Here is a 20719-nt window from a genome sequence, read left to right on the forward strand (position 1 = left end):
CAGGCATGTGAAAATGCTCTGGCCAAGTGAGTACAGTGATAAGATAATGTGCATAGGTGCACTCCAAACATCCCATCAATTGAATTAAGAGAGGAATCTCCCACTCAGAGAGTGTTTACTGGAAAAGGCTCCCTATTTCCTTCAATGCCTCAATAACAACAACATTTTGAAACCTGACACTTGGTAAACACTCCACCTCAAACACATTTATGAGTGGATTAAACATCATATATTTTATAGTTTAAAAAATGGGAGAGAACTCTATAAAAAATATTGTTTTTATTGATTTAAGCTTGTTTAACCAGTGTATCTTGTTGCTTAAAGAAAGGATATTGAAACTAAAAGAAAGTAAAAATGCTCCTGTCGACTGAACCTTTTACTGTTTATGACCTGTAGATGTTTTCTCTTATGTACTGATAAAACTACTATTTTACATAGAAGTGAAATCTGCCCTGTGGTGTTCTAAAGGTAACAGCAAGAAAGAGTCAGGCAGTGCTCAAGGCTGAAGCTGATTCACAATACATGTGTAACAGTGTCGATTCTCATAAAAGAGCAGGCAAAATGAGAAAAAAAAGACATATTTGCATTGGCTCAGTATTACTAGTTTCAACATATCCTTTCAGAGATATTTTTAAATTATTTAAAACATTCAACCTTATATACTTCCTTTTGCAGCCACCTGGAATTATTTAGAACAAAAATCATGAAAAAATGAATTGCCATGGGATTTTATTTACACTTTGTTGTAACTGCTTGAGGGAGTGACTTAGTGTGATTTAGCTACAGTTCAATCCCTCCTGTTTTTCTGAAGTCATAAATAATGATGCTGCATGCAAAGAAAGTGTACTGAATGTTTACTGATCACCGATCCAGCTCTATGGTTCTAGTGTCACAGTCTCTTCATGAGGATGGCGTGCAAGTTCCTGGGTACAGCACGTAGCTGCTAAAAATAAATAATTTAAATGAAAACAGGCAACAACATCGGCTTTCTGTCACAGTCTTCATGACCCCATGGTGCAAACAGGAATGACGATGATAAGAATGATAGCCACTGCAGTGGCAATGAGTGCAAGCAGCTTGCAGACCTTGGCCCGGCGGAGGTCAGCCTCTTTACGCCGGAGTAGAGCATCGTAACCTGGTGTGTAGATGTCGTCCATCCAGAACTCCATGTTGTTGGGGTTCAGAGACTCCCCGGTCTGAGGAACATGATAGCATTTAAAGATTTTAGGAACAGGTATGAGCAGTGGCGGTTCTACACAGGGGCCTACAGGGGCCACTGCCCCTGTGAAGAAGCTCTTGGCCCCTAATAAATTGATCAATTTATAACGATGAACAATGGAACAATTCTCACCTATTTTCTGTTCAAACAATATCTCATTGTACACGAAATGAACCCAGAATGTGTACATTATATAATAGTTTAATTGTGCAATAAAAGCTTTCAAAATAAAAGATAGTAATTGTGCACAAAAGTTAGAAATGTCATTGTCATACAAAAATAGTTGTTATTGTTGGTAAGTCTCATTGTTTCAATCAGTGTATTTGTATCTTCCAAATATATTTAAATTTGATTTTTAAATAAGCTAAAATAAAGGGTTTGAATGCTTAAATATCATCTTTGCCATTTTTTAAAGTGCCCCTCTGATTAAACACTGGCCCCTGCTTGGCCCCCACAGTAAAACTGGTCTAGAACCGCCACTGGGTATGAGGTCATATATATTAATATAAATCTAATGTAATGTAATTCATTTTGCATGCATGGTGTATTTATAAATAAAAAAAATGCGGTTAAAAAAATCCAATTTAGTCATTTTTAGACTTAACCCACTGACTTCATATAAAAGACATGGAAACAAAATGTAGTAATGTTTTTCAACTAATGCATCATTTCCAAGTCATCCAATCTTACCTGTAAGTCCAAAGGGGAGACTCGTGCCTCTCTGTCGTCTACAGTCCAAATGGGCCTTGCCCTCCCCCCAGACAATCTGGGGTCGATGATCTTCCCCGCGGTTAACCCCCCCGTCAGACTGCTGTCTTTGTGGCGGAATAGAGACGAGTTAAATACTTGTTCCACCAGGCTGGAGGACTTTTTGGAGAGTAGGTTAGTCGTGCTGCCTGATTGATCTGCCTAGAAGGAAATTGGGACAAGCCCAGATTTTAAATAGACTGAATACACAAACCCTTTTTGAACCTTTCAAAATGTTTGAAATGTTTCTTTGCAGCCCTTAGCAAAGAGTGTAATATATATATATATATATATATATATATATATGTTTTAATTTTAGCATTTTTTTTAACATTTTTCTTTTTATATATATTTAATGAATGTTGGTGGAGGAAACCTGAGATCTAAGATAAGCAATGTCAATGATTGCTTCTCTGTAATTGTTGTATAATAAAGTGGCCTGATAAGCTTGTCAAACGACCACACAATTATGTGTATACCCAGCAGACCACAGGGCCAGCTACAGGCCTAACGCATTTTGTGGTTGTACTGCATAGATATACACCAGAGTGTAAGTATTTTTCTTTTGCAACACAAGTCCATCTCAATAAATTAGAATATCATTGAAAAGTCAATTTCCAGTAGTTGAAGTCAAATAGCCCCAAACAAGTATTGAGTGCATAAAGATGGACATACTTTTCAGAGGCCAACATTTCTATATTAAACATACTTTTTTAAATTGGTCTTTTGTAATATTACATTTTTTTAATACTGAATTTTAGGTCTTCTTTAAATGTAAGCCATAATCATTATACTTAGAAGAAATTAAATAAATTAAGACATTAAATGTTTCATTCTGTGTGTAATGGATCTATATACTGTGTTATTTCCACTTTTTGAATTGAATTACTGACATAAATAAACTTTTCTACGATATTCTAATCTATTGAGATGCATCTGTAAATGGATTATTGTTGAAGTGATGCTCATTTGCTGAGACACTCATCTTTAATCGAACCGTTATGATGATCTTTACCAAGGGAATATAGTGGGAATATAGGAAAACTACAGGCCTTATTTTCATGGAAATTGGTGGAAGGGTGTAGAATGGGTGTAGGATGAACCCATAAAACGTTTGAAGAGATCCGGGTCCACTTCAAATGGACCCGAATCTGAATCCACAGACTGGATTCATTTTTTTCACTTTCGTTAACAATGGAACATTCATGTAGTGTCTGAATTAGTTACAGATTTGGAAAATTGTTAACATTGCAAATAGGGCATGCCTTGCAAGAGGTCTACAAGTTTCTTTATGTGTCATAGAAAATTTTGAATAAAATATATAAAGGAAAATTACTCTACCTGTCCATGTGAAGCTTTGTCATCTTTACTTTTTGAGAATGACACTGCCCAGTCTCTTGCAGAGTTAGGGACATTCAGCTGTTTGGAATCAGAGACACTTTTCTCTTCAGGCTGGGTTTTGGAGGTACGACGAGATGATGCATCCTTCTTCCCTTCTTTCCCACCCTTTGAATGAGCCTGTCCTTTGCTGCTTTCCGTTGGCTCCAAAGAAGTGTTCCACCGGCTCCATTCCAGACTACTAGTGCTTGTCGCTGGAAACATATGCTCAGACGCAGACAGAGGCTGTGGCTCTGAACACTCAGAAGGGGTTATAGGGTGGCTCATAAAAGAGGAGACACCACTGAGGGGCTCCAGCCATCTCCCACCTGTACCTTGTGAATCACTAGTTATAGGCTGCTGGATCTTTTCATCCAGCCGCTGCAGAGCAGAGAGTACCTGGGAAATCTCAGCCTTAACATCATTCAGCGACTCCAGTTGTCTTTCTATCTGGCTCATACGGAGCAGCAGCTTACAGACACTGGCCTTGAGCCCATCATCGCTGCTTTCCAGAGAGTGGAAGAGCCTTGAGAGTTGACCTAGACGGCCACGTCTGGCCTCGGGTGTGTCCTGGTTAATTGCCGCCGGGCCCTCGCTTGGGTGCAGGACTCCAGTAGAACCGCACATGCTTATATCATCTAAGAAACGAAAGATGGCACTGATGTCATCGTCACCAAACTCAGGGTCGTCTAATGAGGTCATGAAGGAGAGGCGATCAGCGTGGACCAGGCTACGGAGGCGCCGGGTGTCCGGTGGATCCGTCTGGGTTCCTTTAGCCTTGACCACATCGCTTCCAATTATCAATCCACTATCCCCACTCTCACCTCCTGAGCTGCTGATAGCAGGGGTTGATCGTCTTGGAAGTTGCCCACCTGATTCCATCCCCAATCCAATGATGCTCGGCCCGATCCGGTCCTCTAGACTGTGACTCTTGTTGCTCCAGATAGGCCTTTTGGCCAAGGGAGGTTGTAGGTGGCGGGGGGACCACTCTGGGATTGGCCGGGGTCCAAAGTAAGTTGAGTCCTGTAGGTCATCAATGCTCTCATGTTTAGCCCGTTGCTCTGGCGATTGGTTGACTGCTGGTGACGGGTAAGGATTCGGGATAGTTTCAAAGCTGTGATTGTCGAAGCCTTTCTGTCCCTTGGGACTGGGAGACTCACTGTGAACAGTCACCTGTGGTATTAGAGGTGGCTGATTATGGAAGTCCTTCCTAAAGATGTTTCTCTTCTGGTCGACAGACGTTTCTTGTTCATCTTCAAATACCTCCATGGGCGCAGACTCTCCACTAGTTTCACTGTCCGTCTCCAAAGGCAGGTAGATATTCTTCATAATCTCGTTGGGGATTTGACCAGTAGGATACAAAAGCGTGGTGTGAGGCAAGTCAAACGACACAGCCCTCGCTCTGATTGGAGGGGAGGAGACAAGTGAGATTGGATCGGGGGGAAGACTTCCTCGCTTTCGGGCGGAGTAATTAGGTCTTGGATACAGCAAGTTCTGATCAATAAGCCTGCCACCGGAGTCAGAGTGGGCACGTGCTCTTTCTCGTCCTGAAATGTTGAGTTGGTGTATTCCAGGCAGGCTGGGGCCGAGGGACTGGTCGACCGGGAGGACCGTCTGGGCTCTCATTGGTTGGCTGTCATCAGCAGCCCCACCCGTCATCTGGATAAGATTGAAGATAGTTACTATGTCAGCAGCGACGCCTATGGGTGAAAGCCCCTGGCCTCTGGTGGAAACCCGGTCTCGGAAAAGAGTAGCTGGGAAACAGGGGTCCTGGCTGGCAGCAGCAAACAACAAACTTCTGAGCTCGATGAGGTGCTCCAGGTCAAAGCGGGTGCTGACCATGCGACAGAGATCCTGGAAGGACAGCCATTGGCGCATATTGGCCAGTTCATCCAGGATGCTCAGAAGGACCCCGGGGTATTCCTGCTGCAGGTTCGCCATGGCTGCTCACATGAGAGGGAAAACAAGGCAGTTAGGCCAAGCTAGTTTATTTGTACAGCACCTTTCAAACCAAGGTAATTCAAAGTGATTTACATAACACATAAAAAGCTGCTTAAAAGGCGATTAGACACATAAGGCAATAATTAAAAAGACAAAAACATGTTGGTAGGTGGAATAACCGTATCCAATCTGAGTGCATGTAAATCTTAAACACCATCCCTCTTGCTTTGGCAAGAAGATATATAATGAAATATTAAAGACTGCATGTTAAGAAGAATAACAATTGATACTACACATTTTTGTATATTGTTATAGGATATATTTTTATACTGTATATTCATATTTATTCTGCACTGGAATTCTATGCTACTCCTTCTTTAGACACTTTATATTTTATTGTATTTTTATATTTTATTGCTTGAAGTATGCCTAGGTTGTTCTTTTTTCTTAATTGTGTTGTCATTGTCTCTGTGTGTAATGCTGCTGCTACACTGTATTTTCCCAGCTTGGGATAAATAAAGTATATCTATCTATCTATCTATCTATCTATCTATCTATAGGGTTATGTATTACAATATAGAGTTTGTGGTATGGTTGTCAAAAATATATAGGTTATTATAGGTCATAATAACCGATGCTATCATTATATAACGAAAATTAAACTATGGTAATAATAAAACACCTGACATATTGTATTTAGATCAAATAGGGAGCAGTTCTGTTTTAGATTATTTAAAATAAAGTTTTACCTACTTAGAACAGTGTTTCAGACCTGATTCTGTTTACTAGGCAACAAATAATAATATACATTGATTTCGGTGGAAAATGTGACAATCAAAATAGACACTTTCAGCTCGGATGGAAAAAGCCCTCTAAGTGGGAAATTGGAAAGCGACCTTATTTTTATGCCCTAAAATAACCGATCATCTGACCTGATGACGCCGTCACACTGCGCATATCTTTACCTCAGTGGACACTTTTAATCTTGTCATTTCTAATAACTGCTTCAGGGCATTCTCACCACTTTACCGAACAAACGCGCTATATATTAATAATTATACTAACATGCATTCAATAACTTCATTGCAGACACGTTTGAAAACAATCTTCACTCCTCGCCCTCGTTTATGTTTGTTTCTGAGTTGGGACATCACCAAATGACAAGCCAGGTTATCTGGGTTATCAACATCTAACTAAAGGTGTCTCTAAAGCGGGAGAGAGCAATGGAGTATTTCCACCTACCTGAATCTGTTTTTAGAGAATTGCAGTCACGCTTGCGTCCATGAAAAAGGACAAATAAAATCCAGTTTTACGCCGATAGCGAGGCCATATTCCAAATAGATCCGGGCCAGCTCATACTTGCACACTCCTTTCGTGGGCTTCTGTGTTTGTAGCAGCTACTAGCCCACAGCTCAGGCAGGAGAGGAGAAAATTAGAAATCAGGTCATCTTCCCACAAGTCCTTGCAGTCCCCTAAGGGACCTCAAAATACATCCAAACGGTTTCCCCTCACCACAGATCAGCGACGACACTTGCAAAGTCAACAGTGCGCCCACATTTGTAATTGATACATTGAAGGAGAAACACCCTGTTGGCAGGACAACACAGGATGTAGGAGTGGGTCAGGTCTAGGAGCATATTTTCTCAGGGTGCCATCGCAATAATTGGTTGTGTGTGCAAATTGAGCAAAGAAATAAAGGACGGATTAAAAATTGATGTTTGCTAATTGACACTCCAAACTGACAGTAAGCCATAAGGTCTAAAGGTAAATTGCCTGCTCGATTGCTGCCTACACACAGAACTGTCTGCCAGACTTCAGCCCTCCCAGACTTTTCACCATTACTCTGCATTATCATCCATAAAGGGTTGTACTTAAAACTCCATTAGAGCAACAGAAGGGCAAGGCTTTCATCGGGAGAGTAGCAGCACTCCACAACAATCAGAATGGACATCTCTAATTTATCTGACAACTCACAAAGGAGCACATCCATCATCCCATGTACTCAGGTATCACAGGGAATCAATGTGGTGAATGAGCCGTGGTGTGTGGGTGTAGGTATAGGACAATAATGTATTACTATCAGGCCTGCAGCATGGTACTTATGTATACCAGGTGGACAGAAGGTACAAAAGTTGAACAATGCATCGAAAAGATTGCTGTTTTATTGCATTATTTGATTGTACATGGCATTTATAAAAATATAGAGGAAATGATGAAAAATGTATTGTTGGTTCATGTCATTATTGCAGCATTTCAGTAACCTACTTCAAGCTCACTTCTAGAAACGTTTAATACCAGACTGGACAGTCCATTTCTACACAAATTAATGCAGGATCCCTCTTGTTTGATGCAAACAAACATGAGGCACTAGCACTTTGTAACTTTGAGCTATACAAGTTATTATTATTATTGTTATTATAAAAACAAAATTGGTACAAACAGACAGTAGTAGCAACAACCACTTCATAGGGCACCAGCTATAAAAAACTTTTTTTTACAGGACATTACTGTGTAAACATGTAAACATCACCGTGTTAAGGTTTTAGCTGAGATGAGATTCCCGTTCTCTTTTCTTCTTTGGTTTTGAATTCACCGTCGGAGCTACAATCGTTGGGGTGAGTGAAGGATTCAAGGCTGGATCTAATGCTGGGTTCAGGGACAGCAGGTCCAGTATATTAACACTCTCATTACCTGTTGAAATATGACACCATGAAGGACAGAGACAGACAAGCGACATATACCTAGATTTAGGATCTGGGCTTACCAGCGTTGTCCTCTTCACCGCTAGGTTCTGGGTCTGGACTGTGAAGAGAGACCCGGGCCAAGGCTGCCAGCTCAGTTATGAATCTTTCTTCTGCCTCCTAATGAACACAACAACACAGTGCTTACAAAAAAACAACTGTGCAAGATTGTAAATCAAGCCATAAACCTGTTATCAGGCAGGGAAGTATGGAAGACATAAAACACACTAACCAGCAGCTGTGCTTTGATCCTTTCCATGTTCTGATCCTGGGCTATTTTCTTCCGTCGCAGTTCTTCATATATCATTTCCTGGTCCAGATCACACTGCTCTAACACCTTCCTTTTGTAGAGCTCAACCCTGACACACAAGAGAACCAAAGAAACAACCCAAATTATTCTTATTTTATGTATTCATGACTAACGTTTGTAGTGCAGAATGGTAGTGTGGTGTGTGGTTGTTGCACCTCTGTTGAAACTCTGCAGAAGTGGGTTTCTTGCCCCAGTTCATCAGCTCCCTCAGCAACGACCTGCTCAGCTGACTGCTGCTCTCTTGTTGCTCTTTAACCTCTGAAGGAAGAGTGAAATCGGCACACAGTAGATTTCATTACTCAAAACTGTGTCCACTACTTTTTACTTAGATGCTGCCTTCAGAGTTAGGAAGTAGTGTTGTAGTGCCTTAGTTAGTGTTGTGTTGTTTGCGATTATTTCTTCAAAAGAACAAATCTTTTGGATGAACAAATTGAACTGAATCACTTCCTGAAACAATCCATTCATTTCTCAGTTTAGTTGAGCTCTCAGTTATGAGCTACCATTCAAGGACTCACTGAGTGAGGGACTTAAGTCGATTTTTAGCAGACTGATTTGAAACATATGGCTGAGACTGTCTCCGATCCTTTCACTGTGAGGTAATGATGTTCAGTGATTCATTCACTGAATGTACTACACCAGGGGTGGCCAACCTGTGGCTCCAGAGCCTCATGTGGCTCTTTAGGCCGCCTGCAGGGGCTCCCCGTGGCTGAGACAAAAAATATATATACATATTTTTACATTAAAATGTTCATTTATCAATGGTGTAGACCAAGACCTATTTGTATTCCTCAATTGTAAAATTGTATAGCCTTTTTACAGCATATTAAAAAAGACATTTAAATCAACTAAAATGTGCTTCATAGCTTACGAAAGACTCCGGCCCACGCCTTAACTTTTAAGTTTTGCCAATTTTGAGTTTAGTTTTGAATTCCCCAAGATAGACTAGTTTTCTAAATTGTATTAATTAATGCTCAATATGACTATTAATAATGTTGGCAGGCTAATTTAGACTTATTAGGCTGTTAAATTTTCATTTTAGGCTCAATATAAGGTTTGCGGCTCCATTCCACGATTTTCTCTTTTTTTTGGCCAACAGTGGCTCTTAAGTTAGTAAAGGTTACCCACCTCTGTACTACACAATGAAAGTGAGCCCTGAGTGACAGACAATCGCTGAGTCGCTTAAGCCCACCTTTAACCCTCTCTCTCCCTCTCATGTCTTTAAGTCTTGAAGTACCAAAGAAGATATTTAAAAAATTAGGATAGGACTTCAGCCTTTACTTTGCAGTCTTTACCCAACTAAATTCTGTTCTCTCAGTTCACCAGTTAGCACACTAAACGGACTGTTCATCTGTGTTTCAGTTCAATGAGTGGGACGCCGTATGCTATCGCCGTATGCTATCGCCGTATGCTATCTCACAATGTTAATGAAAGTGAAAAATCAGGGCTTCACCATTCCACACTAGACAAAAATGACCTGCTTGGCATAGTTAAAAAGATAACAAAAAAGGTTATAACAAGTCTAACACTATCTTGGTAAACATTTTACTATTGCAAATTTTTTTTTAATCATCTAATGAAATACTGTAAATGTTGCATCTGTCACATACCCTCTGGTGTTAGATGGTAGATAACAGGTTAGCATCAAGCACTGCTGTAATGTTTCAGTCAGTCTTGATTAATGAAGTGCCTGACTTTTTAATTAATCAAATTGTGTGTAGAAACTCCTTGCACAGCTATAGCACTAGAGGGTCCAGTAATGGTCAGCTTGAAGTGCCTCACCCAAGAACAAAGGCCTTATCGCAATCTTTTATCTATTGAGCAATTGCTCTGTGGAATAATCTGCCTCACTACCTCTGTTGCACTGAAAGTAAACAGGTATTTAAAAAGAAAGTTAAATTTTATTTTATACAAGCTGTACATTTTTAAATGTTGTTCTTACCTTTCCTTTTCTTACCCTTTTTAGGTTTATTGTGATTGACCTTACCTGTAAATGTTTGATAAATTGAGAATATGTTTTTTCTGTATATTCTGTGCTGTTCCTGTGGACCCCAGGAAGACTAGCTGGTTACTAAGGTACCAGCTAATGGGGATCCTTAATAAATAAACAAATAAACAAATACCCTCTGACTAGATACTGAGTAAGGTCGCAGCCGTTACAGCAGTTTATACAGATGAGGACTTGTGGATGTGTGCTGTGCTTGTTCTCTCACCCTGGTTTATATTTGAATGATCGTCCTGTAATTTTCTGATGATGTCCTGTAGGTGGGAATAGTAGCTTTGGACCAGTGCGGTGAGAGAATCTTTGGTCACATACACACTCTCAGAGGCAGCCTCAGTCAGGTGGTGCTAATGAGAAAAAAATGTCACTCTAATGTGCAACTTGCCACAGAAAGTTTCTCCTATTTCATAACCCTGACCATACCTTTAAGCCATCTTCCGGTTGAGGAGAGGCCTGTGACTCAGTGGACGGGGTCTCCATGATCTGTTGGATGGCGTGGCTGAGGGTGTTACCTAGCACCAGCTGTGCGTGGCTCTGAAGGAGCTCCGTCCCCGTCTCCAGTTCAGACAAGAACTCTTGCTGGAAGCTGTGGCCCACCAGCTGACTCTCTGGACCCAGATGTCTCTCTGCTAGGCTGGCACTGCTATTCTGTGATTGGTATGGGATAACAGTAGTGTAAAATCTGCTCTGAACTTGATTCCATTAGATAAGTGAACATGGGGAGACATAATGTACTTTGCAGTGGTTTGTAATTTGGTTTTTCCCACCTTGAGAGTTGAATTAACACAGGTCTGACTTTTACTGGGATGTTCCATTAGCACAGCTCTGAAATCAGTCTGAGAGAGTGCCTTCAGCTTGGACAGCCTCATCTCCTTCAGCATGTGCAGACAGAAGTGCCTGACCACAAAGTACCTCTGCACCGCCACCAACAGGTGCTCATGTTTCCTCTCTATCAGCCTCCCAACGTAGCTGAGAAGAAGATTATGTTGCATTATTTGCAAGTCACTCATAAAAATTGATTTTGATAGTGCGGAGGCAAGTGGATAATGTGTGGATATGACCACATAGAGGAGAGCTGTGTTAGTGCAGATTTAATTTTTGTTAACATTGGGTACATTTTCAATGTGCCATAGGTAATGTTTTCTGATTTGTCTTCCAATCTCACCAGTCGAGCGTGTAGCTCTGTCTAGCCACCATATGTCGGAGGATTGTCATCTGTTCTTCACTCAGATGTTTGAGACAGGCCTGCACCAGAGCCGTCTCCTCACTCCACACCTGCAGAGGATGCAGAGGCTCAGTAAGGCCCCGTTCACACGAGGATGGTCTCAACAGAAGACGCAAAAGTGGCATCGCGTCTTCACTTTTTATTCCTCGTTTAGACGAGCATTTTCGGGAGGAAATCTGCTGCATACGGTGACGCAAAAGTGTGTGAAATTCGATTGTATGCAGCCAGGCGGCATCACTTAAAGCGATAAGAGCATCTTTGGGCATGCAGAAGTTTTCACGCCACACATTTTCATCAGCTACTCCTTCCACAAAGTTCTCCACCATCACTAGATCTCCCAGGTCTCGTTCACAGCCGTCTGGCTCGCCTCCGACCAATTGGTGCATCCAAAATGTGATGGAGGTAATTCCAGATCCTTCTCTGTTCACTAATACTATCTGTACATATCCTGTACATTTGGTGGAAAGACTCCTGTAAGTTTATTAGAGCTGCCAGAGCAGCTTGAAGGTCCGACACATGGAAATAATCCCACGTTTGTTTATTTCCTGTACTGGAGCATGTATGTGACGTAAACACATGCGTGACGTGAGCAGATCAGATCAGAGTTTTGTGTCTTGTCAGTGTAGACGACACGCTACGGCGGAGCGTATTTAACTTTTCCACTTTGGAAGGTGGTTTCAGATTTTTGCGTCTTTAAGCCCCCAAAACGCCATCACCGTCTAAACGAAAGGCACTTCCGATAAAATATTTTGTCGTTTTTACCCGCGAGCGTCTTCGTGTAAACGGGGCCTTAGAAACAATGAAAAGTCTTGAGTATAGTTAGTAACATGCTACGACTCACTGCTGGAATAATCAATGTGCCAAGTACTGACAGAGCAGCTGTATGTCTACCTGTCCATCTTTATCCAGCTGAGTCCTCATCTCCTCCAGTTGCAGCCTGATGGTGCACTCTGCCTGCTGCAGCTGTGCAATCATCTCCTGCTCCAGATCCAACCATAGCTTCTCACAGCGCTCAGCAGAGACCTTTGACTGGGCAGAGACAGAGGTGACAAAGACGTCCTTCGCTAGCTCTCCAAGCCTCTTTGACCACGAGGTACGGAGTTTCTGAAGATATAAAAACGTGCATAAGAACAATAAAAATACACACAAGTATGCACAAAAATACAAAATGCAGAGTTCGATCTTTTACCTTCCAATGGTCACAGAGAGCTTCAGCCACCCTGTTGTCCTGCTGCTGCTCCAAATCAGAAATCTGCTGCCTGTGTTTCATCAGCAGCTCCTGGTACACCTGAAGGAAGGATTACAGCTGAGATTTACACTAACGGTCAAAAGTTTTAGAACACCCCAATTTTTCCAGTTTTTTATTGAAATTCAAGCAGTTCAAGTCAAATGAACAGCTTGAAAGGGTACAAAGGTAAATGGTGAACTGCCAGAGGTAAATAAAAAAAGGTAAGGTTAACCAAAACTGGAAAATAATGTACATTTCAGAATTATACAAGTAGGCCTTTTTCAGGGAACAAGAAATGGGTTAACAACTTAACTCTATGGAGTCTTGGGCTATTTTGTCCATTTTTTAATTCTTTTCATGTCTTTGCAAGTCATTTTGTGTCTTTTTTTGGTCATTTTGTGTCTTTTGGTGTCTTTTTTTGTCATTTTGTGTCTTTTTTTAGTCCTTAAGTCCAACATAAAATGTGATTTTGAATCTTTTTTTTACTTTCAAAACACTATCATGCTCAATAAAGAATTTTAAATGTTGCAAATGTGTATTAATTTCAGAGTACACTGAGACATTAAACTGCATAATTTTCAATTAAATTCTGGAAAAGTTGGTGTGTTCTAAAACTTTTGACCAGTAGTGTATATACCTATAAGTGGGACCTACAGGCAGTTTCTTGGCATATGTATTGTGCAACAGTAATCCCAAATTTACATTTTTGAAGTAAAGGAGGCAAAATGTTCTGACCTTGGTGAGCTGCTGTAGGTCACCATGAGGCTGCTTCAGTTCCAGGACACGGCTCTTCTCCTTGGTCTGGCTCCTTAAAAGCTTCTTCCTCTTGGACTCCATTCTGCTGCACTTGTCATTCACCAGCTCCTTTGTCTTCCTCGTGCACTCTGGAACATGATCGATAAACTTTTAGAAGAGCTGGACTAGTTGAGCAATCTAAAATAACTGCAGCCAAAGCCAGGGACCTTTGTTGCATGACATGCCCCATCTCAACTGTACAAAAGATAATTTGATAAATTCAAAATAAACACCAATTCTTTGAAGGATAAACTGTATATACCCTCACACCAATCTATGGTTTTGTCTGAGACCTGCACTGTGTATATCAGCTACCCTCAGTGAGCAGGCTTATGGTTGTAGATAGAGCAAAGCCAAAGCCACTGTAATATAATACTGATACAGGTTATTCTTCTGTTCTATAAAGAGCGGTCAGATCTCTTACTAAATAGTAAAATGGTTTGTGTCTGTACCTCTATATGACCTAATGAGGCTACCCTCTTAACCCATTGAAGCCTGGAAAGCGGATACATCGTTTTGTAGTATTTGTATAAGCTCTCAAATACTTTTTGCATTTAATTTCTATCTGCTACAGAGGCTGAAAAATCTATTATTTAGTAGAAGAGTTGACACTTTTTTTTTTTTTTAAAGATTATTTTTTTGGCATTTTGTTGCTTTATTGATAGTGAGAGATAGAAAGGGGGTGATAGAGGGGAAGACATGCGGCAAAGGGAGCTCAGGCCGGATTCGAACCCGGCTCCGCCGCAGCACACGGCATACATGGTTAGCGCTCTACCGGTGTGAGCCACCGGGACGCCCAGAGTTGACACTTCTGTTGAATTTACAGAAAAACTTCAGGTTTTAGGGGCTGATTTTAAAATCACCCAGAGGTTTTACAGACAGTTTCAGGCGTCAATGGGTTAAATGATGGATTTTTTTCCCTAAAAGGTTGTTGAATGATCATGTCTACAAATAATCGCTGTGCCTTTGACTATGAGGGACAAACACCAAAGTACTGCCTTTACAGAGTGCTGCCGGGATGACATGTGTACCATTTTTGTATGCCAACCTGGAAGTTAGCATTACCCTGGTTCAGTTACAAAAAGCCAATGGGATTTTTTCCATTGGATTTAGGATTATTGTAGAAAATAAGCTCTGTGGCCAGCAAAGGTTTATGATACTTACATGTTTTGTTCAGGTTAGGGTTAGGGTCTTCACAGAAATAAACTTTTATGATTTTTGAAACATAAATGCAATTACAGGAGTAAAAAGCAAGCATTAGGCTATAAACAAACTACATCACTGTTGCATAACTTCAGCGTCACCATCACTAAACGGATGATGACGATTAATGTCCTCTGTAGTCTCATTTAGCCCTGTGTTAGAAACTGCCTTTTTAAGACATGTAAAAGCTTCAAAATTCACAAGTGGAGACATATTTTCACAGACCAAAACATGAAAATGTTTTAAGCTTGTGTTAACCACGTACCTTTTTTCAGCCACCCTAGCAAAAACTCATTGAATGCAAAATGAGGGAGTCGGAAGTGCAAAAAATGCGAAATCATTTCCTGGTTTTCGGAGTAATTCCAGCAGCACTCTATTGTTCTAAATAGTTAAACAGTTCAAAAGATCTTTTCACTTTCACTCACCATTAGTACTTGGATGAGCAAGCTGCCCATAAGGGTAATAAAACAGAAAAGTGAAATAAGTCCAGAAGATAAAGTACCTTGCCTAACGAATGTACTATCTTGATTCCAAAAAAGTTTGGATGCTGTGTAAATAAAAACAGAATGCATGAAATTCAGAATGAGTATACATCCATAAAAAACCAAAATCTTCCCAGCTCGAGCATTAGATCTTGTCTTCGTACTGCATCCAACTGAATGTAGGTCACAAAGGATTTTAAAATCATTGCAGTCTGTTTTTATTATGTTTTTACAGCATCCCAAATTTTTTTATATCAGGGTTGTAAACATTGAATTGAAACATAATTTGTGTGTTTTTTATTACACAATAGATCAGCAGCAACAATCTGTGTCAAGTGTTATGCTGAAAGATTTTGCATGGGAGTCTGAGGTGCAGTAATAAGCATGATTTCCTGTGCTGTCCTGAAAGAACCTGACCTTATTTAAATGGAGCTAAAGAGGATTCCCAGAAAATGGTCTATTTTGAGAGAGTACGTAATTTTAAGTTTGAAAAGTAGGCTAGACATTGTCCATTGTTACCTACCTGTCACCAGAAACTAGTATAATGCAGGAAGAAAATCCTTCTGGCAAGATATTATTAATATGATTGATCAAATATTAGCTAAGAAGTTGCCACTGGACCCCAAGCTTTTTCTTCTGGGCATATATCCAACTATCCCACACTTACAAAATAAAGAATCTAGATTTGTGGATATGTGTATATTACAAGCTAAACGTATCATTTCTCTTAATTGGAAAAATGTTGATGGACCAAGAATTGGAAGATGGATCAAAGAGATGGCATCAAACATGACAATGGAAAAAAAAACATACATTATTAGACGGAAACAACATGTTTTTGATAACATCTGGAGACCTTTTATGAGTTTTATAAGACATGATGCTAATGTTGGTAACTTGCTTCAGCAGGAGGCTCTGAGGGAGCAGAATGTTTATTTGGTGATGATGCTTTGAGATACACCCTTGAAATCTGTCAGTGTTATAACTATTTTCAGTATTTGTCTATATAACTAAATTTAAATGTGTATATATAGAAATATGTTTTGTTGTTGTTTTTTCTTTATTGTTATGTAGGTATGTTTTTTATTTTTTATTTACTTTTATTTATTGTTTTTATTTATTTATTTATTTATTTATTTGTATTTAATTTTTGCTTTATTTACATCTTTTTTTTTTTATAGGTTTACTGTGTTTTTCTTGTACTTATTTGGCGAGGGGAAGAGGGGATGGGAGGGAGAATAGGGAGAAAAAGTTTGCTTTGTTGCATGTAATAATGTCTTGTTTGACTAGCTGTAATCTGCAAACAAAAATCTAATAAACACATGTTTAAAAAAAAAATAATGCAGGAAGATTCCATACACATTTGGTCAGTCTTTGCATAACTGTGTTACGACTTTGGAAATCTTGAATCTTAATCCAAAAAATGCTTAATGTAAAATACCTTTTGTCCATTGTATTTGACCTGACAGTGCAGTGAATTCACGAAGATGAAACTGAAACCATTTTCAATGTATGCATCTTACCCTCAGTGCACTGTTGAAGGCCTTCGCTCAGAGTCGCCTGAACGTCTGAAAGGATCTTTTCCATGTGGCTAAAGGTCAAGACGTCATCACTCGTCAGCTGCTCCAGTGTTGTTGCTATCAAACACTGCCTCAGAGACACTTCACGCTTTAGCAATGCAGGTTGGGATTGAAGAAGCCCTGTCAGCTCCTCCCACCACAACAACTTCTGCTGGATCCTCTAAAAGAAGTGGAAATATCCATTTTCCTCACACAGAGGCCCAAGTGATGAGATGCTAAATGGTGCGCAAACCAATAACTAGCATTGCCTTACCTTTAGATCAGCTTCTTGTATGGTCATCAGGTGTTTTTCTACTAAGAGAAGTGTCTGGATGACAGAGAGGATCACATCCTGGGCTTCATCTGTGGAAAGAACGCTGGTCTTCTTTAGCAGATGCTGGCACAAGTCCTCAACCTGTTTGCTGAAACGTCGAGACTGTGAATAGACGTTGACATTAGTTTTCCTGTTAGACCTGTCAGTGTGAATAAAGGTGATCTAAAATACTCTGGGGTTTTGTCTTTGCTTTTACCATTTGAAGTCCATGTTCAAGAAGATCCTTTTGGGCTCTTTCAATTTCCTCCAAAGTACAGGGAGCATCATCATTTTTCTCGCTGGCAGTGTGGCCAGTTGGCAACTGTTCCTTAAGCTCATTCAGTTCCTAAAATTAGAGACGGCAACTTGATTTTCTATGGTTTAAAATCTATACGTCAGTGTATCTATGCAGTCAATTAACCCACTGAGGCCTGAAAAATCGCTGGGCGATTTTAAAATAAGCCTCTTATTTTCTGGAAATTCTGGAAAAATTCTGGGAAAAAAAGTGTCAACTCTTCTACTAAATAATAGATTTTTCAGCCTCTGTAGCAGATAGAAATGAAATTAAAAAAGGTATTTGAGAGCTTATACAAATACTACAAAACGACGTATCCGCTTTCCAGGCTTCAATGGGTTAAGAAATGCAATAAGAATGCATTATGCATGTGTGTGCAAAAATAAAAATGTATTTCACAACAAATATGTGAGTATGAAAACTATTGGTCAATTTAAGATCTATGGCTCTACCTTTTCTTGCATTTGAAGAATATTCTTTGAGAAGTCAGCATCATTTTTGTCCTTCGGAAAACGGCTGCTGAATATTATTTTCACCATTTGAAGAAACATCTGTAGTAGGATATTGGATATTTTTTGCCTTTTATATCAAGAAATCTACAAAATAACAATTTTATAACTGTGTTGAAGAAAAAACGGGGGAAAACCTTACCATACACTTTTCTTCCTGAAGCTGGGAACAATGTTGCTGTATATCTTGCAGGGCCAGACAGTAAAGGCTGATCCTGCCTTCAAAACTGCAGAGATAACATAAGTATCATCACATCCAGCAACCTAAGGCTTGTGTATACTTGCTATAAGGCAGGGGTGTCAAACTCTGGCCCGCGGGCCAAATATGGCCCGCAGTGTAATTTTATTTGGCCCGCGAGGCAATACCAAATTATTATATTATTATTGTACTATAAAAGCTGACCCGCCGGTATTATACGGCGCATTTACCGCTAATACTACAAATCCCACAATGCCCTGCTGTTGTTTTGGCGCGTCAATCAGGACAGGACCCAGAAGCACTTTTTCTTGCTACTTGATTGATTTATTATTGTTATTTTGTTTTTGAATTTATTAACTTGTTGAAAAAGTTGATTTTGATATTTAAATCAGAAGGATGCAAATAGAGAAGGGGCATACGATTTTTATTTAATTTTTATTTAATAAATTAATGACATTGATGTGTTTTTTATTTGAAATTTGATTTGCATGTCTGCACTATTTAGTTATATATTGTATGTTTATAAGCGTTGCTGGTTCCATGTTCAATGTTTAAGCAAAACATGTTTGGTATATATTAAAAGGTTTATTTGTTTCAATGTTGGCCCGCAATTTTATTCAAGTTTTAAATTTTGGCCCATTGTGTATTTGAGTTTGACACCCCTGCTATAAGGTCATGGCTTAACATTTAGAGACTACTGGTTCCTACTCTGGCTGTGTCAGTGTGCGAGGGTAGTGAGAGACCCTGGTGAAGCTCTGGTTCTGCAGGCTCTTGGGGACCAGTGAGGATGAGATAAACTGACTGCTGTCATCATTGTCCTGCTCTTGGCTCAGAGACTCTCCATCGGTGGAGGAGGATGACTCATCGTTTGGCATAGCTGGCAACTTGGAGTGCTCATGTAAGGATGGATTGGATGCTCCATCTGCTAAAGGCTGACAGATTCAGGTAAGGGAAGACTCATAAACCAACTGATTGCAACATTTTATATTATTCCTTACTCAATAATACTCACCCACTTCCATTTAACAGCATACATTTTGCTCAATTTTTTCAAAATATACTACTGCTTAACCCATTGAGGCCTAAAACGCCTGTAAAACCTCTGGATGATTTTAAAATAAGCCCCTAAAACCTGAAGTTTTTCTGGAAATTCAACAGAAGTGTCAATGCTTCTACTAAATAATAGATTTTTCAACCTCTGTAGCGGATAGAAATTAAATTCAAAAAGTATTTGAGAGCTTATACAAATACTACAAAATGACGTATCCGCTTGTCAGGCTTCAATGGGTTAATCAACTAAAGTCACCCTGCAAAGTCAAAACAACAAAAAAGACTCTTTAATCATGTTGTTTTGAAGGGGTTATTTTACCTTATGTACCTAGCAGAATATATGTTATTATGGTGACATGCTGTAAATTTCTGATACACTTACTCTGTATTTTTGGTTGATGGGATAAACCACTTTTGCTCTGGATGCAAATGCAGCCACATCACTGTTCACGGCTGGCTGCTGCTTCTTCTCCTGGACAATGAATAAACAGACTGTTAGTGCAATGCTAATAAGTAACCATCACAAATGGATAACCCTGAATGGAGGATTAGCGGTGTACTGTATAATACCAGTAACAAGTTACAGTAAGTGAATGTTGTTATGGATGTTTAAGAGAACAATACTTTATCATGTGTGGTGCCACTTGCAGCCTCCTTTCTGCTGTTGCTGACACAGTCACTTTGGTTGTTTTCCAATTCCCCATCATCAGGTTCAAGCAGCCGCCTCGCATTGTAACCCTAATGGGATGATCCATGAAAACATGTCACATTCAAGAAGTGAACACAATGTCTCGATGATGCATTGTGACTGTGTGGGTAGGAGGAACAGATGTTTCATGTTAGTTGCTTACTTGTCTCGTCAACAGCAAAGGCTTCAGACAGAAGACGTATAAAAGAGCAGCAGCTAATATTCCAGAAAGCCCTCCACATACTGTAGCCACTGTTAATAGTCCTGTGTATATGTGCAGCGACTCAATGAAACTGACCAACACATCAGTGCTGCATCCCGGTGTCAGGTCCTGCTCTGTCATTTCTCATGAAACTGTAGGAAAACTAACGTTGAGTGTTAGCATATCTCCAACAACATCTAGCTAACGTTAACAAATCATCTCGAAGAAAAAGTAACCTTCGCTTCTGGCTCTTTGCGATGATATCTTCTCTTTCCAATTTCCAATGTTTTCCCTTTGAAAGGTTTTCCACATTGAAACATTAACTACCTACATTTTGGAACAACTTCTTCCAGCTAAACTTTTTCCCAAAACGACAACTCGGTATACATTTTAACCAATGGGTGTACGGAGATTTAAGAAGAGGACTGAACTGCGTCAAGACAGGAAAGCCAGCCAGAATTTTGCCGGAAATATAATTAATTTGGCTTCAATATAAAAGCATGATTCGTGATAGAAAGGTAGAAAAGTGCCTCTATTATACAATTGACGCAAATACGAGTAGGGAATATGAATAAACACTATATTTTATTATGATGGCTTAGCTTATTCATATATCGTCACACTGTTAAAATAATCT

The 20719-nt window shown here is 39.8% G+C and overlaps 2 protein-coding genes across 2 annotated transcripts; both read right to left on the bottom strand.

The window, feature by feature from the left end:
- Positions 1-268: 268 nt before the first annotated feature.
- Positions 269-6856, bottom strand: LOC131968172 (major intrinsically disordered Notch2-binding receptor 1-like). Its single transcript, XM_059328932.1, has 4 exons — positions 6527-6856; positions 3308-5286; positions 1910-2128; positions 269-1196 (listed from the first exon to the last, which is right to left on the bottom strand). The coding sequence occupies exons 2-4, from the start codon at positions 5282-5284 to the stop codon at positions 1002-1004; spliced, it is 2391 nt and encodes a 796-aa protein (XP_059184915.1). The 5' UTR covers positions 5285-5286; positions 6527-6856; the 3' UTR covers positions 269-1001.
- A 577-nt stretch (positions 6857-7433) lies between these two features.
- On the bottom strand, positions 7434-20447 carry LOC131968171 (evC complex member EVC). Its single transcript, XM_059328931.1, has 20 exons — positions 20044-20447; positions 19817-19930; positions 19575-19664; positions 18851-19074; positions 18086-18170; positions 17887-17985; positions 17357-17485; positions 17101-17262; positions 16791-17007; positions 13523-13671; positions 12749-12847; positions 12451-12663; positions 11500-11609; positions 11102-11303; positions 10758-10982; positions 10546-10681; positions 8491-8593; positions 8258-8384; positions 8049-8145; positions 7434-7975 (listed from the first exon to the last, which is right to left on the bottom strand). Exons 1-20 carry the CDS (start codon positions 20221-20223, stop codon positions 7827-7829), a joined length of 2910 nt encoding a protein of 969 aa, XP_059184914.1. The 5' UTR covers positions 20224-20447; the 3' UTR covers positions 7434-7826.
- Between the last annotated feature and the right edge of the window lie 272 nt (positions 20448-20719).

Source organism: Centropristis striata, chromosome 3 (genome assembly GCF_030273125.1).
Source record: "Centropristis striata isolate RG_2023a ecotype Rhode Island chromosome 3, C.striata_1.0, whole genome shotgun sequence".
NCBI lineage: Eukaryota > Metazoa > Chordata > Actinopteri > Perciformes > Serranidae > Centropristis > Centropristis striata.

What these genes read in the sequence shown, in the direction of transcription:
- LOC131968171 (XM_059328931.1), bottom strand. Translation starts at nt 20,223, where the DNA reads ATGACAGAGCAGGACCTGACACCGGGATGCAGCACTGATGTGTTGGTC. An exon ending in ACCTACAGCAGCTCACCAAG is followed by an intron (nt 12,848 to 13,522) that starts GTCAGAACATTT and finishes TCCTTCCTTCAG; the next exon opens with GTGTACCAGGAGCTGCTGAT. An exon ending in CAGAGCTACACGCTCGACTG is followed by an intron (nt 11,304 to 11,499) that starts GTGAGATTGGAA and finishes TCTTCTTCTCAG; the next exon opens with CTACGTTGGGAGGCTGATAG.
- LOC131968172 (XM_059328932.1), bottom strand. Translation starts at nt 5,284, where the DNA reads ATGGCGAACCTGCAGCAGGAATACCCCGGGGTCCTTCTGAGCATCCTG. An exon ending in ACAAAGCTTCACATGGACAG is followed by an intron (nt 2,129 to 3,307) that starts GTAGAGTAATTT and finishes ATTTCCTTCTAG; the next exon opens with GCAGATCAATCAGGCAGCAC. An exon ending in TCTCCCCTTTGGACTTACAG is followed by an intron (nt 1,197 to 1,909) that starts GTAAGATTGGAT and finishes CATGTTCCTCAG; the next exon opens with ACCGGGGAGTCTCTGAACCC.